General features: G+C 36.9%; 1 protein-coding gene across 1 annotated transcript in view; it reads left to right on the forward strand.

Annotated features, from left to right (window-relative positions):
* The window catches only part of LOC145678595 (aminopeptidase N-like), a 48,470-nt gene extending 38,842 nt beyond the window's left edge, over positions 1 to 9,628 (forward strand). The window contains exons 13-16 of the mRNA XM_081748934.1: positions 1,359 to 1,502; positions 3,791 to 3,872; positions 6,708 to 6,853; positions 9,492 to 9,628. Of these exons, the coding sequence (XP_081605060.1) occupies positions 1,359 to 1,502; positions 3,791 to 3,872; positions 6,708 to 6,853; positions 9,492 to 9,495 (376 nt within the window). The 3' untranslated portion in view covers positions 9,496 to 9,628. The remainder of the gene's footprint in view (positions 1 to 1,358; positions 1,503 to 3,790; positions 3,873 to 6,707; positions 6,854 to 9,491) is intronic.
* The last annotated feature ends 18,325 nt before the right edge of the window (positions 9,629 to 27,953 follow it).

The following is a 27,953-nucleotide window of genomic DNA, read 5'->3' on the forward strand; positions in this document are numbered from 1 at the left end:
ATTAAATACTCGTAGTCTATTGACAACATGGCGAAAAATGTTTTCAGGCCTTACGATAAAATTCTGCTTACGAAATGAAATGTTTTGTTTAACGTGCATGGCTATGTCCTCATCTTTAAGGTGAAAGAGGCTAGTTAAGTAAATTGTTATGAAATAATTACTGAAAAGAGAAATCTGACAAGAATTAGGGAGTAAACGGAGGATAAAGAAACTACAAATTAGAAGTTTGTGTATACATGTATCATTGATAACATAATATTATTCTACAACACTTTCATTAAAAGAAGTTTGAAGTAGTACGGTCTATCTTTGAAGCTTCCCAATCATTTTGATTGTTTGGAGTTGAAGTAGGTCCAGAACAAAAGGTAAAACGAGTAAGTTCGTGCACAACTTCGAAGTTTCCGCATTACGAAACAATTTATAACATAACTTGAGAATTTGATGAATATGATATACATATATTTTCTTTGGGAGTTCCACATCATCCCTTCAGGTTCATATCGGTCAAAGAGAAGAGTTAAATTTAACCCCATCTTCAAAATCATGATCTACGATTAGTTTCGTAAACTTTTTAAATTATCATGAAACATAACATAGTTTTCATTTTTTAACCTTTTCGTGACTTCTGTTTCAACTTACATATCCTTTTTGATTTGTTTTCTTTAATTTTAAGAACTTATATGAGAACTACACTTTTTTCTGGATTTTTTATTTTGAATTTTTACGTATGCAGCATGTTTTGTCATTGACTTTATTGTGAGATGGACAAATAACCTTCCTACTAATTGAGTTATTAGGTGCAATGGACTGGGATAGGACCACAGCACAATTTGTAGGTAGTTTAATTTCAGAAATATACCTGCTAATAGCAAAAGGAAACTTCTTTGTTATGTAGCATTGCATTGTATGTGAATGTTGAACTTTCTTTTCCAATTTACTTGAAAGTTGGAAAGTATGATTTAACATTGTCTTCCCCGGACCCAACAATAAGCTATAACAATTTACGTGGAATACTGGCCAACCGTACCAGAAGCCGTGTATCATGTACCGTAGTATCATATGTGAGACGAAACTTACTTGTTTAGATAAAAAAAAAATCTATTGCACTTTTTCCTTTTAATTCAATACTGTTTATAGTTTTCTTTATACTTAAAACTAGCTATAAGTTAACCTTGGAATAGGTGTGTAATTGCTTTACGAATATTATAGTAAAAGCAACATGTAATATGCACTCATTTCAATATTAATTAGTTCTGAATATAATTTTTCATCTCAGTAGATCTGAGTTAATTTCTATTGTTCTATTATTAGTGTATTCTAATTTTATAACGATGTTGATCTTTATTTTATTTTACTAGATACCTTGAATGGTCTATTCAGGAGGACTCAGGAATTCCAAAAGCGGATAGTAGTTTGGTTTTCAAGGCATTAACCAAAAGTCCTGTAGGATTCTTCATTGCCAAAGAATTTCTTAGGGATAATATTAAAGCCATTAATCAATAGTAAGTTTTTTCACTTCATTATTTATTTATTTCAGAAAAGTTTTGCTTTAGCGTCCTAATGTACAGCGAAACCTCTGAGTAACAGACATGAATGGGACATGATTATTTGTTTGCAAATGAGAGATGTACGTTAAAGAAAGGTTAGATTAGTTATAGTTCATATAGTACTTGTATGCAGCAAACAGTAAATATACGTATTATAAATGTAAATATGGGATCTCTACCCAAAGCTCAAGATCTCTACCTGGAGCTCCTTTCATATTTAAAAAAATCATGTCCAACGGTTCTAAATAGTTCTTATAAAGTAAGAAAATAGTGTTCACTTTTTTATGTATTTAAACGGAGCATGCACACTTCATATGTCTCTTTCTCTCACAACTTTCATAATTCAGCTTTAACCTCTGGTCCTCTAAACGCCTTATATGGGCTAATATCGATATACTGTATTCATGGTTCGAATTACTGGGCAAGTGAGGGTGTCCATTATGTATATATATATCAGGGTGAATATATATGCATTTGCTGGGCCACAAAAGGTTTGTTCGTATTGTGCAGGAGTCCACTATTGAGGGGTATTCATTAAAGAAAGTGGGGGTGCCGTGGCTCAGTGGTAGAGCGTTCACCTTCGGTGCTTGGAGTCTCTGGTTCGATCCCAGATCGTGCCATGTGGACTTTGTGGTGGACAAACACCGTGTTCGTGGGTTTTCTCGGGGTTTTCCCGTTTCCTCCCACTTTTTTATTCCACCATTTCATTCATTTCTCATAATCACCGTCTCCTTTAGTCAAACCGGCATAATCGTGGACGTAAAACTGAAAGATTTCATTTTATTTTCATTACAGAAAGCTTCACTGTATTGACAATCATTTTGAGGAAATTGATGGTTTGCATATTCTTTAAGTTGAAAATTTACAAGGAAACAATTATTTACGGTATAACTTAGTTACTTTGATCTAATTTTGCTAGGGTACTAATTTATGTACATAGATAAAGCTATTTTACCTCCAAGTACACGACAAATCGCATCATCAGTACCGTATGGTTAATTACTCCGGAGATAAGTTTCTCCGTATATAGATGTGGAAAAATGCACTGAAATACAAAACTGTAAAATTTTAATCATGATGAACAGTGCTGGATTTACGTAAAGGCTGAACAAGCTATAGCTTAGGGCCCCATCCTCTTATGGGGCCAAAATTTTAAAGAAAAACCGATTGTAATGTAATTTCCAAATAATAAGGAAAAGCAAATAAGATAAAACGCTCATCAACAATGGTGTTTTGTATTGTTATGTACTAGGCTTTTATGAAGCAAGTAATAGGGCTTTACTTCTCAGTCCCTAGGCCCCCTGTTATCCAGCCCCGCTTATAATGGAGCCCCATTTCCCTGCTCTGCTTGTAATGGGCCCTTGTTTCCATTTAGATACCCATAAGGCCCATAAATTAACATATACATGAAGTATAAATTCAAACCTAAAAAACGGCGACATTTTCTCGTTGAAAAAGTAAGCTTGATGTATATTTAATAGCTTATAATAGCTTAGGTCCCCATGAAACCTAAATCCGGCACTGGTGATGAGTATATACATACTATATACTTAGATGTATTACAGTAGAACTTCGTCAAAGGGGGTTCAAGTTCTTAACTTCATATGATTTCAGCTGTTTGTATACATATCTTAATATGGTAAATGCTTATTTTTGCATTATTAGTTAAAATCCAGAAACTCCCCATTACGTACGCCACTGTATATATCTATCATATAAAAATAGAAAGGATCTTGTTTGTGATCGCACCACGGAAAACAGGTAATTTGAAAGATTTTTAGATATAGTCATCAGCTACTTTGAACTGAGTTTTTATTATGTCACTTTGATTAAAATGAGTGACCTAAGGGAAGAGGGGGGGGGGGGAAATGTTATGCTTAAAATTGAGTTTCTCATGATTCTCACGTTCAAGGTAGGAAGATGGAACTTGATATATAAATTTTTAAACAAGTGAGCACATGTCTCAGCGTTTTTGACAACTTACTTTTTAAGGAAGAAAGGAGAAATTATATATATATATATATATATATATATATATATATATATTTCTTAACATTAAAAGTGATATTATATGAACTGTTGTTTGTGATTGTGTGACAGGAAGACATGTAAAAAGTTTGAAATGAATTTTTGAACGTAGTTAGTACCTATGTTACTTCGATTAAAGGGCATTAGCTAGTGTATGCTGAATTCAGTCACTCATACCTTCATTCGTTAATGAGACATCTTTCTTTCATTTTCAGCATTGGAGCCAATTTATTTCATATGTCAGACTTGATAGATGCTCTTTCTCGATGTATGAATCAGCCAGATGATCTTAAAGTGGTAAGTTTCCTTTATGTTCAAGTTCATACAACATGCAACACTAACAATTGTTACCACCGAAGCTAACGAATACTCTTAAGAAAATTGAAAGCAGGAGTATACACAGAAGCAACAGCGAAATATTCAATTAAAATTGTAGATTAATAAAGTCAATAATTGACATAAGAGAAGGGTTTTGCATGCACAGTAACCAAAGTAGGATAAGCTGTTTTTAATGTTGAAAACGAATATTTACAAACCTGAAGGAGCAGATTGCTTGGAAACCTATATTTCCACAGATTTTCCAAGGAAGATAAGTGTATTTGCCTAATTCTAGTTACTCAACATTCTAATTATTCACACACAAAAATGAATTCAATGAGTAAAATGTGCATGAATTGATCTGTGAATAGTTTACACATACAGTAGTTTGTAAGTATGTGCTTGAGTTGTTCACTTAATACTTTATGCTTTGTACATGTTATTGTTTCGGAACTATGTAGAAGTTTTGAAGATCACTTGTGCCAAATTGCTTTTTGTTTAAGTCACCTAGTATTAATAACAATTATTTAAGTCTTAATTGTATTGCCAAGCTTTCCTTTTGGATTTTGTCCTCATGTATTCTCCCTTGGATTTTTGAGACAAGTTAATGCAAATATGCACCGAGTAGGTCAACTTACTTTCCTACAATCTGAGCAACCTTCTTCCTTAAATCATTCACTGGATCATCGAAAAACTTTCTGCCAACCCTTTACAAGTAGATTTTGTCTACCTCTGTCGTCAGTCTCACATCAAGTGCTTAGGCTGATGTCGAACATGTTCAGATGTTCATATTATGGGATGAAGAAATCAGGTCTCTTCTTTTAATGAACATACCTATAATATAAAACTCAGTTATTAGTGTCTTTACTTTGTAGTATTTAAAAAATCTTCCAGTGCGGTATGTTCACCTTTGTTCATCGTTCGATAAACCAACGAAAGGTACAGAAACAACGTCATTTTGGACTTCATAGTTCAAACAATTCATTATACACTAGAACAATTTTTCACCGTTGTGTTTGTAGAGTCGCTTCATACGTAAACCATATTGTAATATATATATATACCCATATGTATTACAATATAGCTTACTTACCATACTTCGTAATATTATTATACTTCAGCTTCACAACTCAGATATTGCTTTTGAACATAATGGTAAAACAAATATTCATATCCAAGCACCCATTTCCTTTCACATATACTTTACATTATACCTTTTTCGCTCTTTGTTTGAAGAAAATAAATCAGTATTGAGAATTTATTTAATTTTACCTGATCACTTTGTAAGCTCGACAAATTTTCAATCCTAGTCTTACCACACTGCTTTATTATTATTATTTTAAGTCTAAAAGCCTGACCATCGAAAAGTTAAAGAAATATGCAAATCATTCGGTTTCATATTCCCTTTAGTAGAGACCAGAGTTATCAAATTCCAGAGACATTGGTAATGCTACAAACCCACCTAAAGGAGATGTTTATCAATAAACCCAGAAACAATTGAAAATCATTTGAACATGTACAAATCACAGGATTGATTGTTACATTAATTGGAGAGGACGCAATCTCCGGGAGTGGATTTAAAGATTGTGTACAAGAAGAACGCTGTTTTCGCATTTTTGTATTAGTGTAGCAGATTGTTTAATTATCCTTCCGCATGTTACACACAATAGTTAGCTAACACCGTTTCGAACACTTGATTTCAATGGACTTAAAATGCAAGTTATGGGACCTTCGAACTAATGACACGAGACTGCGGTCATCAACAAAGCTACCAGACAACGAGGTAGAAGAGAAATACTTCTTCCAGCCAACAAGATACGAAGAAACCAAAGATGAAGCTCTCCAATTCTATTCTACCTTAGAGAATTCAAATCTATTTGACTCGGTATTTTATAGACGGACAATAATTATGTATGTCCATAAGTCCAATTATGTATGTATCATAACTCAGTGCGTAATAGGATTTCGCGTAAAAGTGGTGAAGTCCTACTACTATTTACAGTAGTTCGATAGACATTGATTTGGAGCCTAATTCATTGCACTGCGTTATAGTTTTCTAATAAACCGTTGCAAAGAGCCTATCCGGCTTGTCATAAGGACTAGACTGTGTCACGTGATCAGGTCAAAAGACACTTAGCGTGCTTAATCGAGTCTGGAGATTCCAAATCCAAATGTCATGCAAGCAACCACCGCGTGGGGCGCCCTGGATAATTCACCGAAGATGCATATACTTTATTATTATTATTATTGATTTTACTCAAACGACTTGACTTTTGGCAATGTTCTATCCATATTTGCCTTACACGCTATATTACACACCCTTTTTAAACTCCTCATTATGGCTTTGCAATAAGCTTTCAATTAGCCATCTCCTTATAGTTTTTGGGATATGTGGATGACTTTATTTTTTTCATTGATTTTCCATTGACTTTAATGTTCATGTTTCGTGTTTTTTGACTATGTTCCATCTATCTTAGGACAATTTTCTTTTCAATATAGAATCTACATAGTCTCTCCTACATTTGAGTTGAATTTTAGCTATCTCCCACAATCTGTTCACACCACTGCAACATGGTAGGCCCTTTAAAAGTATTTTATTTATATATAATTGGAAATTTTTGGATGCATTGTCTGTTGTCGGCGATTTTAAGATAAACGTTGAATTCTACTAGTAAATGGGAGGATTAGAAGTATCGTTTCGCAATGACAGAGATAATTACAAATATTTAAAACTTGAATGAGAGTTTTGGTATTAGATTTATTCTTGAATATGTAAACATAATTTTATACCATTACACTTTTGCTGTTCTACAGCTTAATGAGATGCAACAAAGTTACAAAGAGGAACTGAAACTAGCAAGTCGAGCGTTGAAACAGGCCAACGAGAGGGTTACCTCTAACATTGGATGGATGGAGAAAAACTATGAAGTAATTGTTGAATGGTTGGATGAAAATGATGGGTAAGATTAGATATACATCTCTTCCAACTGCATTGCCTTCTCAGGATTTGTATTCAAAATTTAAACAAACTAACACTAAATAATGTGGTTGTTTGAAGTAGACGTACACAAAATATATTTTTAACACAAATATTTTACTATACCACCAATACTAAAAATGGTAAGAGAAAAATTCAAACATCGCTTTTTACGTTAAAGTGTCAAGTGTTAAATGTTATAGAAGGTAGTAATCATAAAAAGTATCTACATACCTCTAAAAGGTTTTAAATATTCTGTATTAGGTTATTGTAAGTGCCAGATAGTTCACTTTTTGCGATTAACTAACATGTTTGCTTTTGAGACTCTCAACGTTTAAGACTTCTATTCCTCAAATATTAGTATAATAAATAAAGTACATTTACAGTTTTAATATTACTGGATAAAATATGTAAAGAGAAAGTAGCTAGTATGCTTCTCCCATTTCGAAAGCAACAAAAGATGCACTCAAGGTAATTTCTGTTATTACTTAAATGTTACTGCATAGTAATACTTAATTCATTGACATTCAAATCATAGGCCTTACATATTTCATTTTTTCTGATATATACCTATATATATATATATATATATATATATATATATATATATATATATATATAAAGGCCGGATCCAGGATTTCTTGAAGGGGTACTTTATTCAGTCAATCTTTTTCCTTCAACCTTCAGAAAATCGACTTAAACTATTGCTTTTGCAAAACTAAGCTTTCTTTTAGGCCTCAAACGGACACATGGCAGCAGAAAGTTTCAGAAAATGTTGGTTTTTCACTGCTGGGTTCTCATTTTAGATAGCGTATATTTACAGTGAATGGGGTGCATCTGCTCCGGTGCACTCCCCTAAATTCGGCCCTATTTGTATATATATATATATATGCATAAAATAAATATCCTCTTCTTACTTGGAAGTTTCTATTAAAATTCTATGAGTTGTTTTCCGTATAAGACTTTGTCTAATGAATTTAAAGTAGATGATCAATTTTACATGAGCCAACATGATAATATTTTAGATTTTATCTAAAATAATTAACACACTTCTTAAAGAACTCCTAAAAATTGACGGCCTCAATAGAATTTAAATTCTTGTAGCCTACATTCAGGTTAGTCTTTCAGACGAAATTAAAGGCTAAATATATGTGTATCATGAACTTACTGTAGATTTCTGTCTACGTGTAAATCTAGAAGTAAATAACTTATAAATTAAGTAAAATACAAATAGGAAAGAAATTATCAGGTCAAGTTACTAATATTGATTTCTTTTATTGTAATCTGCTGTATATAAAAAAATAGGAATAGTATTACTAATATTATATACCTACGTTTATTTGGATATGTAACGTATTGATTTAACCGAATCGTAACATTAATTTGTAATTTTGATTTAGCTTAGTTTATTAAACTGTGTTGTAAAATATAGTGTTGAATTTGTTATACAAGGATGTTAGTTCAAATTAGTTGTAATTACAACATTGTCACTTATAAAAGTTGTGAAAAATCGTTAAAAAGTTCTTGGATAAAATTAAAAAAGAACGACGAAAATTATTGACTAATGGTGTATTAAGCAAATAATTGTAAAATCTTCATTGGTTTCACTGCTCTGCAATGATTGCCAGGTCAATTTAGTAACCTAAAAGCAATAAAACAAAGTTTTCATGTATCTTTTCCAATGCTTTACCTCTTGCCATGTTATTTTACATTCTGCCTCTTTGCCTGCTATCATATCATTTATAACTACTTTCAGGGTTTCATTTGAAAACCTCTCTGCAAGAAGAGGACAGCTCCAATTTTACGTTTGGTTCAGGATTGAAGTAAGAAATTGTTAAAAATTCAATTTATTTTACTTTACTTTAGCCTCCGAACTTTATACAGAAAAATAGTATTACAGGAGTAAATCCTTTCTTTAAAAAAAGTTTGAAGGTTTTAAAACTTTCAAACAAAAAGTTTGAAGGTTTTAAAACTTCAAACAACAAAGGTTTTAAAACCTTCAAATAAAAAGTTTGAAGTTTAAACAATTTCATTCTTCAATCCTAAACCAAACGTAAGATTGGAGCTGTCCTCTTCTTGCACCAAGATCTTCATTTCTTCTTAAATAGTTTCTGAGTTATTCTGTCTTTTCAATTATTACTTCTACGTTGCTTTGCGTACTGGCTATATGTTAAATGTGAATAGTATCACATTATACAAAATATTTGGCGATTCCTTTTACAATTCTTAATGGAAGAATCCACTAAATACTAAAGACTTCCTCTGGATTTCCATCTCGCTTTCATATCTAAAATACAAATTAAAATTTCAAGATCGAGGCCTACAAGAAACAAACTATTTATCAGAGCTAAATATTAATAGCATTTATATAATTACAATAACGCTATTGAATCTAAAACTCAGGAAAAACAGGTTTATAATGTTGAAAGTGTTAAACAACAACAGATAGTTATGAAGCAATATAAAGTAGTAACCTGTAACAATATTTTTTGAGACAGTATTATCTCTTTCACATTTCTCAAATGTTATGCTTCATTGTGTATTGAAAACAATCCACCCAGGCACTACTTGTTCAACGGTTATAAGGGTTTATACATTACTAAAATTTCTTTTCTTTGCAGATAAGAATGGAGCAGCTAGTTGAATATTCCTATAACATCTATCAACACATCATCAAATACCTACTAGTACAAAATATGATGGTTTTGTACTTGTTGAATAAATTGTTCTTTAACAAAAGTTTACTATTTATTTCTTTCATAACTGCAAGTAAATAAACAATGATACCATATTTTACTACAGTATAATTGAACAAATTAAAGTTCTCACGCAAAATTAAAGCCAATAGGTAAGCATCAAGGAACATCTTCAATAAGTTACAACCGTTGGTACAAAATACTTACACAATTGTAAACACACACACCCCAACTTTCATAGAAAGTCAAAATCTAAGGGTAACTTCACTGAAGGAAAGAGCAGATATTTCATCTTTGTGTCTCCCGGTGACTAGTACCCTGTATTATAGACCCTGGGTAAACCAATATTCTGACGATCCTTCGACAACTACTCACGTGAATAAAGTGTTACTAAGTTTACATACATATGAGATGGTACTGTGGCAGAGGAGACTACAATACTAACCAGATATACTAAGTCAGAGACAAATTATAATGTTCATTTGTAATACAAGAACATTACAGCAAATATTGTTCTATAGTCTTTTTTTTTTTTTGCTAGCCGAGGCTAGCGCCCGCCCAAAGGGTTACGCCCTTTATTCGGGATGAGGGAGTGAAGGAAGCTGGGGATGTTATAGTACATGTAGTTGGTTAATGGAGGGTCTTATTTATTTATTTATTTATTTATTCCAATAAATCCAAATCAATAATGGTCATTATGGTCTTTTGGCCATAATCATTAGGAGCGGAAAGTAAGTCAGGATTTGAGGACAACTATGATAATACAAAGTAACATATACAATACAAATTAATATATACAAAACAAATAAATATATAGAATAGAAATTAATATATACAATACAAATTAATATATGTATAAACGATACTATAGAAAATGATGGTCATGTGATGAGATGAGAGTGAGGTGCGATTGACGATACAACACGTGGGAAATGTTAATCTGACGAATGCAGGTTATCTTCTTATCCAGGGGCTGCTCTGGATATAATGGAGACATGGGGAGCCCTGTTAGTACGGAAGGATTACTGTGCGACATATGATGGAAGTATGTAAGGTGAGTTCAAGTCTGTGATGTAATCTTCGATGATTGGTAGGAATGGACTGTTGGGCGGGAGAGTATAATGATAGATTGTGAATAATAGAGATAATGGTGTATGGCGTAAGAGTGTAGAGGACTTGCGAAATGTAGCATCATGGTGCATGGTGTCGAAGAGCATAGGATGATGATTCTGGAATCGCTTCGTTATATAGCGAAGTCGCAAATCTTCTAGGTGGTACAGAAGGTTGGCGAAGGGGGTCCGAGCATACAGATCTCTGGCAGGACTAGGAAGCCTAATACGGTAAGCAAGACGTAGGGCATGTCGTTCTAAAATGAGCAAGCGTTTGTAAAAGGAAATCGGGGCATCGACCCAGGCTGTATACCCATACGTCAAGACAGGCCGCATGAATACTTTATAGGTGTATTTGCTTGGTGAATTTTACTGAAGACTAAAGTAAGCAAGCAAGGTGTAAGACCGTATTTGCTTGGAGACCCCAAGTGGTACCTATAAGGCGACGGAGGAGGTTGAGGCGGTTTGTGGCTTTGGCTGTGATGCGTTTAAGATGAGCATTCCATTTCAGCTGAGAATCGAAAGTTATGCCGAGATAGGTGACTGTTTTGCTTGCGGAGATAGGTGAATTATCGACCTGTAGACGGAGTTTTGTGGGATTACGATGGATGCGGCTGCGTGAACCAGGAGGAAGAAACACAATTGCCTGAGTCTTATCCGCATTGATTTTGAGACGCCAATGTTGACACCAGGTGAAGAAAGAATTTATGGCTTCTTGGAGAATATGATTAATCTGATGGATAGTGTTGCCAGTGGCTAGGAAGGCCGTGTCATCAGCGTATTGGAATAGACTGATATTGAGAGGAAGGCGAGGGAAGTCCGCCACGTACAGTAAATACAGTAAAGGGGAAAGGGCAGAACCTTGTGGAACACCTGAACGAATGAAGACAGGATGTGAGAGAGTGTTGTTAATTGAGACATATGTCAGGCGGCAGGAAAGGAAGTGAAAGATGAAGCGAATATAACAATATGGAAGGTGGAATGAGTACAGTTTATACAAGAGTCCGCTATGCCAAACTTTGTCGAATGCTTTTTCTAAATCAAAGAGCACAAGACAAGAAGGTTTCATGAGGTTGTATTGATTGGTGATATGTGTTGTGAGGCGAAGAAGTTGATCATTAATACTGAAAGATGGTCTAAAGCCTGCTTGATGAATAGGGATGGAGTCGTGAGTAGTGAGATGAATATGAAGACGGGAGACTAAGATTCGTTCAAGGATTTTACTGAAGACTAAAGTAAGTTGTATAGAGCGGTATGATGAAGCAGAGGTTGCTGGCTTACCGGGTTTCAGAAACATTAAGGTTTTAGAAGTTTTCCAGTCGGCGGGAATAAATCCTGTACGGAGAACAAAGGTGAAAATCAGGGAGAGTAAGTAAAGCAGAACATAGGGACCCTCTTTGATATGGCGATAGGTGATAGTATCAAGACCAGGAGCGGTATTGCGTTTACGAACAATGACAGTATGAATTTCAGCGATTGCAGATGCATGGAGATTAAGATGGTCGGCCGGATGGTTACGATTCGGGATGGTGGGTGAGAGTGGAGTGAAGATATCCTGAAGGTAATGAGCAAAAGCATTTGCTTTCTCAGTATCGGTATGGAGAGGAGTGTCATTCACAATTAACGGATATGGAGTGCTAGAAGATTTACCAGTGAGTTGATTAAATCTCTTCCAGAATTTTGTGGGATGCGTATTGTCTGATAGGGTATTACATGTTTTGATCCAGTTACGTTTCTTGTATGCTACAATGTAATTATGCACAGTTCGTTGGTATTGACGAGATAAGCGAAGCGATTCCAGATTGCCGGTACGTTTGTAGTCCCTATACAATTGTCGCGAGCGACGAATCAAAGGCAAGTATTGAGGCGGTAAGGTAGGTTTGTACGGATGAAGAGGGGTGTGCGGTATATATTTAGAGGATGCTTGTTGGATGCTGTGAGTGATCGTATGAAGAGTGTTGTATAAATCTTGTTCGGTCGTGGGAGTAGTAATGTTTTCTAACTGGGTGGTGAGATAATTACGGTAGTTCGGCTAATCTGCTCTATCGTACCGAGGAATAAGCCTGGGAGGTATGACAGGAGGAACTGGATGGTGCTGGCCGTGGGGAGTGATGATAAGCTTTATAGGTACGTGGTCGCTACACATGGGATCCAGCACATCCACTTGTATCTGAGAAAGTAAATTGGACGATGTAATGACGACATCAGGTGTACTGTTACTGCTGGGTCTGGTAGGTTTTGGGAGGTTATGGATAAATCCAGTGGTATGAGTTTGGATGTATGTGCGAAAGGCCGATTTTTGTCTATCGGAGCGACTGTGGAAGTTAATGTCTGCCATGATTATATAACTGCGAAATGAGTTTGAAATAAACTGAAAGAACTGCAAAGGAATGGGATGCCCAGGTCGGATGTATATGGTGCTACTGTTACATAACATTGTTGGAAATATAAGGTACTGATTATGTGTTCGGGCAAGGATTGTATCCCAGAACTATGGAGTCTATGAGGAATTGTAGGAGGGAATCCGATAGCTACGCCACCATTCGCGCGACGTGAGGGCGTAATGCAGTCGTGACGGAGTAGATGGTATAACGGTATTTTGCAAAGTGCGGCAGAAGTAAGATAGGTTTCATTCAGTAAGAAGCAATTAATATGTTCTTCCAAAAGTAGTTGTTCAAACAAAGGTTTATTTTTAGCTAAAGAGCGAATATTTAAAAACAAAAAATTAATGGCCATAATCAGCGTGATGATCAGTAGATGTAGCAAGGTGTTAGACAGCAGTTTCATAAGGAATTGAGTGAAAATGAACATAGTTGCCAGAGTACGTACCAGTGAAATTAATGTGGAAGATGCTTTTGGCAGCGAGATGAATTTGCTGAAGGATATGTTGTCTGAGGAACGGATGGATGTTTTGTAGAGAGACTGTAAGAAATGTAAGGAATTGATTGATAGTGACAGGTTCAGAAGCTGAAGCTGGTGTAGGGGTAATGTCTGGTGATTCATGTGTACGAATAGGTACAGTAAGTTCAGGTTTCAGAGGTTCTGCTCCCGGTTTCGCTTTACACTTATAGCTGTAGGTGGGATGTGGCGCGTTACAAGTCGAGCATTTAGGAGGGTTTTGGAAATTCGTACAGGCCTTCGTTGCGTGAGGTCCTGAACAGAAGCCACACTTAAATTGATTTTTACACTCAGACGTAGAATGTGAATTATAAGACTGACAGCGCTCGCATCGAACAGGCAGAGGAGGCGAGGAGCGAGAGGGTTCAACTCTGTGACGTTTTAAATAAATATAAGCACCGTCGCTAAGAAGATTGTCTATGGTGTCTTGGGAATTCGTAAGAACCCGCACCATATAAGTAGAACCATTAGCGTTCTTAATACGGATGCACTTTAGTACGGAATGTCCCTCTAGCTGTAGTTCTTTGGTGATTTCCTCATCGCTGAATTGAGGGTCCACACCGCGTATGACTACAGAAAGTGCCGGTGGTTTACGAGGAGGCGGAGGTTGCTTGACTTGTTTGGAAGTTAGCTTCTTAAGATCTGCTGAAGGTCCGAAAATTTCATAAGAATAAGTGTTACGTATGGTAGTGGCTAGATTTGGATCTGGCGAGCGTATAATGATACCATTCTTGGTATGAAGGAGTTGTTTGATGTTAGTTCGAGGAACGTATTTCAAAATTCGTATATATAGCTGACGAAGATCCTGATATGTAGCAGCATAGTTCGTGAGAAGGTAGTCATAAATTGGTGGTTTAGTAGATGTCTTGAGCGGCGGGAAGTCTGCGTCCATGAGTTCATTAGAAGAAGAGGAAGTTTCACTTAATGTGTGAGGACGTTTTGAAGCTTGCTTGATTTGGTCAGTATTTATAGGAGCGGATGCATTGGATGGCAAATTTGAAGTTCCTGTAGAATTTGAAGTGACTTCATGCCGATCCTTCCGCTTATCCCCTTTCACTGATGGGATAGAGGGGCCCTGAACAACTTGGTGTGGTAGTCCGGGATGCCCTGGACCTGGTCCAGGATCCATTATGCAAGCTTAAAAAGCCGCCTGATGTAGTAGGTAAGGTAAGGTTATATGAAGACCACCCGTTCGGATAGTGGTCTAGGTGGGCCTGAAGACGCTTGGCAACTGCATAGGTATCAGCTGAGGTGGGCTTGATGAGTCTCTCAGCGGTTACACACAGTATGAAGCTTCTTCGACCAGGAAGTTGGACAGGATTCTCAAAAGACAACTGTTCTGACGTTTGGTACGTCACAGTTGATACGGTCGATATTGCTATCGACCCAGAAGATGTTCTATAGTCTAGTCAAATGAGTTAATATAGAGTCAACAGTTATTCTTTATTTAGGGTTGCTAGGTTGAACTGAGGGCAAGCCCGGAGACCAGCTGCACTTGCGTCATTGGGAACACAAATTTCAAACTGAAGATTTCTTCATGCTATTACACCGTTACTTTTAACACTTACAACCACTACTACTAACACTACCATTACTATTTTTTTTTTTGTTTTCACTAACCCACAGTGTACTGTACTGAACAAATGAAAATGAGTTTAAACATTGGTGATCATAGACTAACTAACCTACCTTATGGTCATATTTTTTGGAGCTCCTCGGTGCACCAAAAAGAATCCAATTCTCCATACTTGTAGAAGTCTTGACAAGTCATTTTCAACTTCACATGATTAGAGAAATCAGCCATCATAAATTATGTTGATATTTTTTCTATCATCTCACCATAAAATATTATGCTAAACATCCATCCATGTATCTTGCATCGTTGAATATGTAGATTACTGAATGGTATAGAGAGAACATAATGCAATATTTTGAATAGGTTTAGTCTATTTGCTTCTGGATTAATGTATTAGATAACTTACAGTTATTATTATCTTTCATATTAAGTGTTAATATTGAATATTTCAAAACAGAAAATTTATTGTACAGTTGATTTCTATGGAAATTAATTATTGGATAATCCTTCAGGCGCAACAATAAGAAGAATTTTAAACCTAGGCTTTTGTTACAACAAAAGTTTAATTTTTTGTAAAAGCTAACAACTACTAAGTACAACATATACCATAAATGGTATAGATAATCAATTATATATACTTTAATATCAAACCCGTAGATTTAGTTAGTTGACTCATAGACCCGTGCAACATATTTCAAACCCGGAGATCTGTAAACCCTATAGGATTTCTGTAAGCATTACTAAACCCTAGGGCTGTACGATCCGGCTTTGAATATCGAAAATCGATACTGACAATATATCGAAATATTGCTATACCGAAAATATCGTTAAAAAAATAATCTCTTGTGAACTGTAAATACGAAATAATAATAAATTGTGGTGGACTGTAAAGATCACGCATAAGAAGTTTCAGTGTTCATAAGTTTCCTTAAGAAAATTTTCCTCGGCTGACACAAAAGTTTTCCCTCTTCTTATCAAATTTTCCAGAATTTGTAGTGTCCAATTCCTATGACAGAAGTTATGTGATAAAATTAATTTTAGCTATATTATAGTAAGTGATAACAATATTTGTTTTATTCATTTGTTTTTGCTTCTATTGATTTTACTTTTCCCTTTATTTCTTTATTTTACAAAAAATATACACAAATACACCTAGCCAACAATAAGTGTAAATTACTGGACTTTGAACACACACACACACACACACACACAAACACACAAACTATTGCTATTGTATTGGTTTATTTCTGAAGGACAAAGAAAAATTAAGAATTCATAATGATCAATCAGTGCGTGCGAAAAGTTCCCTGGATTTTCACGTTTTGTTGAAAAATTTCTTTATTCCCTTTTTGCTACATTTACCTACGAAATTTCCCTACATTAGGGTAATTTACCTCAAACTACGAACACTGGTTTCAATTTCATCTGGTAGATGTAATGGAGGATGTTTGCTGCTATCAAACTTCGCCATGCAATTCCTACTACCTTAGTCTTAATAGTTGAAAGTAGCATGTGGGTAGCTACTGGTAAAGTTATCTGTGTTTTCTGTGAAAATGTTAATGGATTGATTTAGTTATACAAATGTTGGCCGGGATAATCGTTCTAGCTGTCTATTAAAAAATAAATAAATAAATAAATAAATTCGCTTTCGTTCAAGAGTATCGTGTACAGTAACATACGTAGTAATATCACGGTCTTGTAGCTCCCCTGTGAGTGATCCTAATAAAGTAAAGCCTCCCTTAGAAGCAGAGACAACTTGAAAACTGCTTGCTGTAAGCTTGAATTGCAAGATGGCGAAGCTTGCATTCCAGCTTGATTAGAAAACGTGCAAGCATGTCGCAAGCTGGCTTCCAGTAACGAAGTTACATGCGGGCAACCTTGCATTCAGTGCTCCATTCAAGCTTGACGCAAGCGTTTTACAAGTCAAGTCAATATTCAATGAATGGCCAGTGATGCTATGACGCTCTAAAGCATCGCTTGCAAGGACAACAAAAGGCAGATTGTATGAAAGTATGCGTTTCAAGTGCAAGCATGTAAAGCCAGAAGCCAAGCTGGCTGAAAACTTTATTGCTACTAGGGACCGAGTCTTATCTTAGAATTTGAAACTAAGCAAGCAAAGAGTATCTACTGACCTCATGTGTACTTTTCTTGTAAATATTATTATAAAACAAAATAAACTCTGCTAACAAAAAACTGAATAGAAAAAGAGGTTCATGTCAAACGTACATTTATTTCTATTTCTAGAATTTTCAGTTTCGTCCGGAAGACGTCAAGCTCTAAAGGATGTTTGCTACCATCTATCGGTACGGTGTGAAACTTCTACTATTCTAGAATTATACACTTTGTTTCAACAGTAAAAACTGGGATGTGGTTAGCTGTCATTAAACAGACCATTACCTCTCAATGTATTGATGGATGTACTACATTAACGAACTCGGCCTAACTAATCACTCTACCTATCTATTCCAAAGTAAATATATAAGTAAAAAAAATAATAAAAAATAAAAAATAGCTTTTGTTCAAGTTATCGTGTGGAATAATGTAAGCACGTATAGTCAGACGGACGTGCTAACATTACAACCTTATAAGTCCTACTTTGTGTGATCACAATAAATGCGCAGTTAATCATTAATAAAGTAATAAGAGAAAAACTTATAGGTTGTAAGCCATCGACAAAACAAAATACCGTATTTTATATACAGACATTGGCATTAACTTTTATTGACAACTAGCAGCGTTCACCCCGCTTCGCTGCGGTCACCCCGGAACGCAATAAACTTTGTTACTTAGATAATTTTTACTTTTTCGCTTTCAAATTGCAGTAAATGTTAACATTATAGCGCCTGTCATTTATGTTAACCCGCCGAGTGACACGGTCATGCGGGTTGCATATAAATACGTTTATTTTTATACCTATGATGAACTAACAAAGGATTTGTACGTCATGGACACTTGAATGGTCAATTATCTCAAGACACTGGTAATTAAAAATTAAAGTGATATGATAAAAACCATCTAGGGTCCAAATCCTAATAACCCCCAAAAAATGAAAGAAATTGGTTCAGCCGTATTACCGTGATGAGCTAACAAAGGATTTGTGCGTTCTCTTTTATATAATAGATAACAAATATCACATTAATCAGTGTTGTGTCCGTAAACGAGTGTTGTCCGTAAACGAGTGTTGTGTCCATTCACATATAACTTGCTAACTCTTTCTTCTTTGTGTATGATTCACTTCTGTACTTCCTTCAAAAAGAAGTGTTAGTGCTGATAAGGGGCGTTCAACCCCAATCAATAAATGAATGAACTCTGCTAAAGACAGTAAATACAAATCATGAGAAATTTACACGCATTTTATGTGCATAGCAATTGTTAAAAATCGCCGTTATCCTTAAAGATATTAACGGATTGATTCAAAAAACGACTCGGCTGAGATATTCGCTCTAGCAATGTATTGGAAAAACTGAATTGAAGCAGGGGCGGATCCAGAGGGGGGCGATCGGGGCGATCGCCCCCCCCCACAAGAGGAAACTTTCTTATTTTATATATAAATAAACCCATCCATAACAAGTTTGGAGCTCTTAAAAGTAGCAGTATTACCGCCGACCGCCCCCCCCAGAAGTCCGTCCTGGATCCGCCCCTGAATTGAAGAACTTGTTTTCCTTCAAGATTTAACAGGTAGTGTAACGGACGGCGTTACTTCTTAAGATATTAACGGATTGGCACCATGAAAGAAGTCGAATGAGATGATAATCGTTCTAGCTGTCTATGGCAAAAAATAATAAAAAAAAAATTGTTTTCGCTCAAGAGTTATAACGTGGAGAAACGGACGACGTTACAAATTAATATGTTAAGGGATTTACTTCTTTAGGAACTCGGCCGACATAGCACGTCTAAATATGTAGCGTATTGAAAAAAAAAAAAAAACTTTCGTTCCAGAGATATCATGCATACTAACGGACGGCGTTACTCTTTAAGATATAATTGGATTGACTCCTTAACGAACTTGACCGAGGCTCTCGCTCTATATACTAGAGACCTGCACGGGCCGAATTTTTCGGCCCGAGCCCAATCCAGCCCGAACGCACCTAGGCCCGGCCCAGCCCGGGCCCGAAAAGTTTTGGAGATTTTCGGCCCGAGCCCGGTCCGGCCCGATATGTTTTTCAAAATTCTTGGCCCAAGCCCGGCCCGGGCCCGATAAATTTTAAAATTTTTTGGCCCGACTCCGGCCCGATAATTTTTTTAAAAAATTAGCTCGAGCCCCAATCTTTCTCAATATTTAGCACTAAATTTGACCTAACCCTCAGAAACATTTTCCAAACTTTGGTTCACAACCTGACGCTTGCCTCCCGAATGGTACCATTGCCTCCTAGAACTTTGCCTGTCATCGAGAGAACAAAAACTCCATTCCCTGTAACAAAAATCTAACCTTATTGATTTTAAGCATAAAGTGAAGATGGCAATATTGTTTAGCGACAGGCAAATCATTCCCACCTCTTCTTTTTATATTTTGAGTTCAGTGAAGTTCAAGGTCAGAGCTCAATTTACCGCATACCGCCTGCAATCCTCAATATGAAAGTGGAACAGCTAAGCAAGCATTAAGTGTAAATAGCTATTGCATTCTTTGTAACATTTTTCACGGACACACTTCTTCAACGTTTGGCTTTATTCCAATTATCGTTTAACGAAAGTCAATAATTATTAAAGAATTGCAATTGATCGGCCCCAGCCCGGCACGACCTCAAGAGAAATCACTGTCGGCCAGCCCAAGCCCGGCCTGGCCCAAAGAAATAACAGTATCGGCCCGGCCAAGCCCGGCCCGGCCCAAAGAAATAACAGAGTCGGTCTGCCCAAGCCCGGCCCCCGGGCCGGCCCTGGCTTCGGGTCTCGGGCCAGGCCCGGCCCATGCAGGTCTCTACTATATACCTATTGAATAAAACAAAACATAAAAGATCGCTTTCATTCAAGTTACCGTGTAGAGTAGCGTACGTGCGTGTGAATGTATAGACGGACGGATGTAATAAGAAACCAATCTTATAAATCATGTTCGGGTAATTCTAATAAAACAGAAAGTAATCCAGTGTTCAGATGAAACTAGAGAAACTTAAAGTTATATTTTCTATATACTTCAAAGGACAAAGATATAATGGATATTGTAAAGATATAACATATTATCTGAAATGCTCGTTCTTCGTACGGGGATATTGAAGTTTATTGAAAGTATTTGGAAGTAAAACAATAACAAAAAGCAAGGCTCTCTGCGGTGCCTTTCATTGAAATTTCCAGACCGGCTGACAACATATGGCAAGATAGCCCCCCCCCTCACTTTAGAAAATTGAAACAATGACTAGGTCATTCATTTGTACTACGTTTGTACCGTTTTCACCGAAAATATTTTCGTTTGTACCATCTTCCTTATAGGGTTACTTGAGAGGTCACCTGGGGGGGCTATCTTGGCGCCAAGATGCCCCTCCCTATCACAGCACAAAAATTTGAAATACACCATTCGAAAGCAAATCGTTTGTACCGTCTGTACCGAAAAAAGTTTTGTTTGTACCCTGATAGTTTCCGAGAAACAGGGGGTGATATTTGGAGGGGCTATCTTGGCGCCAAGATGCCCCTCCCTATCACAGCACAAAAAATTGAAATGCACCATTCGAAAGCAAATCGTTTGTACCGTTTGTACCGAAAAAAGTTTTGTTTGTACCCTGATAGTTTTCGAGAAACAGGGGATGAGATTAGGGGGCTGTCTTGTACGCAAGATAGGCCCCATAATGTGTATTTTTTCCATGTCCATTAATAAGTATTATGTGTTTATTCATGTGAATTGATGTGTATTTAGAATTCTGGTTGTGCATATCCAAATAAAAAAAAAAAAAGATTTTTTTCGGTAATAACTCTATTTAGAGTTGAATCGGCGAGTGGGGAAACAGTGTGAGTCCAAAATAAACCATTTTGAAGTAAAGGCAAAAATAACACTAAAGATGTAGAACTACAAGTTGTAATGAAGAGCAGTGCAATTTGCAAGACCTCGCACGTTATAACAAAATGCTATAATGTCGACTCTACATTTGTGACATTAACAAACGGAAGTTCTTTTTTCAAATATCTCGAAATGCGTTTTGTGGACTAGTAGTGTTTTTCCACTCACCGATTGAATTAAATTTTCTCTATTTCTGCCGTTTTCCGTAAGTAACTACGTATTATTCAGCAATGGACTATTTGCTTTCGTCTATTGTCTATGAAAGCGGCAAGCTTCCCGTGCCGTTAATGTGACAGATATAAACAGCTAATTTCTTCAGTTGGTGTAAGCGTGTTTGCACACGATACCCATAAAATCGGAGGAAACCCCGATAATATCGGTGTCGGTGTACTTTGGACACGTCGCCGACAATATCGGTGGAAGCCCCGACAATATCGTTACCAGTGATGAGCGAATTAAGCGTCACACACAAAAATCTTCTTCATATATGAAAACAAATAAAAAAATAATAATCGGGAAAATGATTTTTTTAAAACAAGGACTACAAAAACTGTTCTGAAGAGGTGTGGAGGACGGTACAAAACTTAGAAAAATAGTCCTATGCCTAAACATGTTTAGATTTAACAGTGCCGTTTTAAATAGATGCTGTAAACATATTATTTTCATTTCGATGAGAATTGATGCTGCTGTACATTGCAAAATATTAGTTTTAATTTTTGTTGGAACACTGTTACATAAGGCTATTGTATGTATATTATTTTGTTTTCCATGCAATTAACATTAATGTCATAGTAGATTAAATGATAAGATTCGAATTAGTAATTCTGTTTTACATTGCTCCATACATACACTGGCGCAAATCCCGGGGGGATGAAGGGGACATGTCCCCTCCAATCTTGGAACTGGGGAGATTGTCCCCCCCAATAATCCAATTTGAAATGTGTTTTTTGGGAAAGAAATTTGATTATGTCCGATCGCCAGAAAGGAAAGTGAGATGAAATTAATGTCCACTCAGAATGAGCCTCAAATCTGCCCGCCTCCCAATGTTGAAGACAACTCTGCTCCCCTGATCCTCCACAGCATTGTTTCTCGACTACAGAAATAGTTTGAACATCGCTATATATATAATATGGGAACGATCTTACCCCCCCTCCCCCCCAATGTTGAAGACAGATTTGCGCTATTGCATACATACCTGTCGTTTCTCGTTTCTTTTTGTCCATGAACTCAAAATCCCGGACAAGGCTTGCATAAACTTTTCACCATGCTTTTTGCTTTTCAATTGTGTCTTTGAAAGAGTCTGTTATCTTATCCCATATGCAAGGTCTACATTCCAGAAGTTCAATAAGGGTTAAAACATCGAATGGAAAAATTCCTGCCACCTCTAAAAATCTAAGGAAAACTAGAAAGATACGAATGCAATAATACACAACCTTTTCATTCAGTCACTGTAGCTAAACTGCACAACTCTATCAGGGGGTCGATCCCGGTACAAAGGAGAGAGGGAAAACTTGGATACATAGTTTTGGTCTTTGTTTTCAATTGCCATTCCACAAATTATTTTCAAAAAGGGGGGATTTGGGATAGTTTTGGAAAGGAGAGAAAAAATCTGCAACAAGTGAAGCATGAAGTCACATCCCTATTGTTGAGATCACAATCAAGAAAATGACAAATGAGTAACTTGTCCTTGGAGCTTTGGAAAGAGTGTTTGATTGTGCTGGTTTCGTTACAAAATAATAATAATTCTACTTTGACTTGTCATTCAATCATTGCTTATTGAGTGGAACCGGGAAAAGTGATCTGTACACAATTTTGATGAAAATAAAAGAAAGTAATAATAATCAGGATTTTTCCATATGCTTATGTTCACAGTGTATCAAACTTTGAAAATTACGCTTAAATTAATTTCCAGAATGTATTAAAATTTAAAAGCATTAATAGATTAAAAAATATACCATGAAAGAGTGTGTGTGTGTGTGAGAGAGAAAGAACAAAAATAAAAAAAGGAGTGGAAAATAATCAAGAAACTGGTTAAGGGAAGTTCCCCAAAGAGTACGCACTTAGTCTTTAAACACGTAACGAAAAAAAGGGAAATCACCCAGAGTAATAATTTCTATCACAAATCTTTATTCATTCCTTAAGGTCAAAATTGGAGGCAAATATAAAGACAGTGACGCAATAGTTACAACAATAGATGCATTGTTATAAAACAATGCATTTGCGCACTCTTGAAGGACTATGCCTCTAAGAGTACGCAATGTGTCCTCCAAGAGTACGCATTTGCTATGTGAGAATAATACTATTACAAGGCAGCAAACGAAGATGGTATTACACAATTCAAAGAAAATTATGACAGAAATACGAAAAGAGGTACAAAGTTCTTTTGGTTTTAATGAATACAAATATAAATGTAACATGAAAAGTATTCAAATTCTTGATAATGAGGGAAACCAAAAGATAGCCTACAATTAACCTAGGCCTAGATTACAAAATAGAATTGAAACCGGCCAAATTATACCAAAGTATAATTGACACTGCTTTTAAACTAAACAGAAACTTATATGCGCAAATAAAACAAATAGAAGGTTACAATAAAATTATGCATCTAAAATCTGACATTTATATGATCATTAGCAGCTGTCACACTTAAAAACCCCGAGGCCCTCATAATTTGAACAGGCCTCATGCCACCACTTCTTGCAGGCATGACACTGCACCTAAACCTCGATGATGGGTTGCGTGTACTGCTCATCACATCCAGGGCGGAAGTAATTCTCGGATGAAGATCGTGGTTGGTCTGAAGAAACACGATATCTTTCTTCAGTCTTGGCATCAACTTAATCGTTAGGCCTATTCCTCTTGCAAGTTGCTTCTGTGGATGCTTTAAGTTTGTTTTTAAACGGTGGAAACGTCATAATCTCAGACTTCTTCCCTGCTCTGTACACCTGAGTGTTTAGGAAGAGGCAGACATGCTGACGATGTACTGCTACTGGTTCACTTGGGAACATCTGATGTTGTTACACCATTCTCTTCGCTGTCAGCAGAGCACAATTGTTGATCGATCAGTGCCGAAAGTTGGAAGTCTACTTCGCTCAAGACGTCAGGATTGAAAGAGTGAATCCCTGTAGCTTACACGAACTCCAAGCTTTCTCAATTGTTGCAATCCCTTCGTATGCAATGTGGATGCTGCCGGAAATGTCTCTTTGTGTTATTCTTCCCACGGGTGATCAATGGTTGTTCACCATCCATTTGTCACATTCAGCTGCAAAGGCAGTCTTCAGAGGTCCAAATCCCTTGCCAAGGGGCTGCAGCATGTGGCTTGCATGCGGAGGAAGAGAAAGAAAGGTAATGTAATTATCCCTACAATACAGCACTGCTTCCAAAGTGCAGTGTGTGGTGTGGTTATCAAAAAGTAGCAACACTTCATCATTTTGAGTTGGCTTCATGAGGTGAGAGAAATGTTTCAACCAATCCGAAAAACGTTCGCTTGCTATGTATCCAAAATCTGAGACCAGAGGTAAAGTTCCTTCAGGTCCATCTTCATTCAACACTATTTTCATTCTATTTCTGAGAAATATGATGGCTGGAGACACGTAAACTCCAATTGGAGACATGTAACAGAGAACAGTAATCGTCTGTCCCCTCTAACTAGACAACTTTACCCACATGCCTTTTACCGATTGGCGAAAGTACTTTTGGAATTTTATTTGGGAGAGTTAAAATTCCATTTTCATCCATTAAACATTCTATGAGAGAGAAATTGTTTGTCTTGTAACACTGCCTGAAAGTTGCTGAAGAATATCCTGTATTGAGTTTTGTTGAAGTCAATTATTTTTCCAAGGCTGCATTTCTCCTGTGAGCGCAATGTTATTATTCCTTTTGCAAAATGCATATATCCAATTCTTTCCGGGTTTCTTCCTCTATCTTGAAGTTGTGTTGATCTGATTTCTCTCTGCATAGTCGAACGCAAAGTCCATCATTTGTTGGCATGTGATACCGTAAAGCATAGAATCAAGGTCCCTTACGTACTAAGCCAATTCTTGTTCTTGCAGAGGGCTGAATGTTGGCTTTATCTGTCGCAAGGACGTTGGGGCAGTTTCTGGAAAAAATTAAAAAAAGAAACTGTAGCTAAACAAAAACCATTAAAAAATCATTGCAGTATGTTAGTTGACTCTTTTCCGAGGTTAGTTCGCATGCAGTAGGTTCAAATTTGTCATTTTCTGATCCTGAAAGTAATCATACCCACTTTTCTGAGATTTTGTCCTACTTCATTCACTTTAGGAATAGCGTAATTACACATTGCTATAATGTGAATCATCGGTGATTTCACATTAGTATTACTTCAGTGAGCCATGTAAATCGCCAGCGATTCACATCATACCTAGGCCTATCTACTTTCTCGGGCTATGCGAATCAACAGCGATGCACACTGGTATTGTTTATATTAGAGAAACCTATTCATTTTGCCTCAAAGTAACCACGCAGTGTCAGAATTGGAAAAGAATCTGACAAGGTGTTCTTCTCTGATAGTCAAATTCAATTGTCTACACAGTCCTCCAAAAGTACGGCATCTCTGGTCCCCAAGAGTGCGCGCGTACTCTTGAAGGAAAGAAAATGCGTACTCTTAGAGGAATCGCACTCATTTTACAAATCTATCGTATGTGTGCAGTAATTTCCAGATATGATGGTATTATCTGCCTTATACCCAAACTTGGTTGTGACACCTAATATTTGATACTAAGTTTAGAAACAGAATATATCTGTATTCAACTACACACACTAATTAGTGGGAACTCAATTATTACACTGGAAGTATCAAAAATATTTACTTACCAATAAAACGTAGGGCACAGATGCTGGCAGCAGACAACTTGTGTACAACCACCTTTCATACAACGACGCTTCTGCAGGAATAAAAACAAACATCGTACAGCATTGCCAGATATGGCAAATTGTTGAGCGTACTCTTAGAGGCCGCGCGCTCTTAGAGGAACTTCCCTTATCTAAATTTCCTATATTCTATGTCGTAGTAGCTATTTAGAGGGAAACCAGTACTCTTCAGACTTCCCACATTTTATATATATTTAATAAAGGGAATTAGCTACTCCAAAACAAAGACTGTAAAAAAATATTAAGCTGTTCCGAAGTTGTTTATAGGACAAGATAATAATAATAATACAATAGAGGGTAGGAGGGAAGATTAACGGGCCCTTGGATTTTCGGTTCAAAATTGATCACAATCTCTTCCCTAGGTCCCAAATAGTGTTTCCTGAAAATTTCAGACCGCGGAAACTTCAGGAAGGTGCCCAAAATTACTATAGAATTTCCCAGATATGGGCAGGGAAGATAAACGGGCCCTCAGATTTTCGGTTCAAAATTGATCACAACGTCTTCCTTAGGTCCAAAATAGTGTTTCCTGAAAATTTCAGACCGCGGAAACTTCAGAAAGGTGCCCAAAATTTCTATAGAATTTACCAGATATGGGCAGAGAAGATAAACGGGCCCTCGGATTTTCGGTTCAAAATTGATCACAATCTCTTCCCTGGGTCCCAAATAGTGTTTCCTGAAAATTTCAGACCGCGGAAACTTCAGAAAGGTGCCCAAAATTACTATACAATTTACCACATATGGGCAGGGAAGATAAACGAGCCCTCGGATTTTCGGTTCAAAATTGATCATAACGTCTTTCTTAGGTCCCAAATTGTGTTTCCTGAAAATTTCAGACCGCGGAAACTTCAGAAAGGTGCCCAAAATGACTATAGAATTTACCACATATGGGCAGGGAAGATAAACGGGCCTCGGATTTTCGGTTCAAAATTAATCATAGCGTCTTTCTTAGGTCCAGAATTGTGTTTCCTGAAAATTTCAGACCGCGGAAACTTCAGAAAGCGGCCCAAAATGACTATAGAATTTACCAGATATGGGCAGAGAAGATAAACGGGCCCTCGGATTTTCGGTTCAAAATTGATCACAATCTCTTCCCTGGGTCCCAAATAGTGTTTCCTGAAAATTTCAGACCGCGGAAACTTCAGAAAGGTGCCCAAAATTACTATACAATTTACCACATATGGGCAGGGAAGATAAACGGGCCCTCGGATTTTCGGTTCAAAATTGATCATAACGTCTTTCTTAGGTCCCAAATTGTGTTTCCTGAAAATTTCAGACAGCGGAAACTTCAGAAAGGTGCCCAAAATGACTATAGAATTTACCAGATATGGGCAGGGAAGATAAACGGGCCCTCGGATTTTCGGTTCAAAATTGATCATAACGTCTTTCTTAGGTCCCAAATTGTGTTTCCTAAGAAAGACGTTGTGATCAATTTTGAACCTAAAATCCGAGGGCCCGTTTATCTTCCCTCCGACCGAGCGTCGATTATCCGAACGTCGGTCAACCGAACGACCGCTTAACCGAACTGTGTACTCGCTCGCACCTGTTACTCTCCCACCCTACCGTCCATCATCCCCCTCACTCCCAAACCAAGTTTCCCACAGTAGTCGCCGCACTGAGCCACCGCTGGAGGAACATTGCTTCTAAGGCTTACCGCTCACTGGCAACATTTTGTCGGGCAACTATCTTGTTGCTCTGGCTAAATGCATTGAGTCTTATGGGAGTCCGCTCACTGAGGCGACAGCGACAGAAAAGTTGCCGAGGTGTCGCCAAGCAGGGCAACAGCTCAGCGAAGAACAGTTGCGCAACATTTAAAAATGCATTGAGTCTTATGGGAGTCCGCTCACTGAGGCGACGGCGACAGGAAAGTTGCCGAGGTACCTCCAAATAGAAAGGTAAAGAAATAAATGTTTTCTACAAGTTTTTTTTCACGT

The sequence above is a fragment of the Thermobia domestica genome, chromosome 2 (assembly GCF_964235325.1).
Source record: "Thermobia domestica chromosome 2, izTheDome1.hap1.1, whole genome shotgun sequence".
Lineage (NCBI taxonomy): Eukaryota > Metazoa > Arthropoda > Insecta > Zygentoma > Lepismatidae > Thermobia > Thermobia domestica.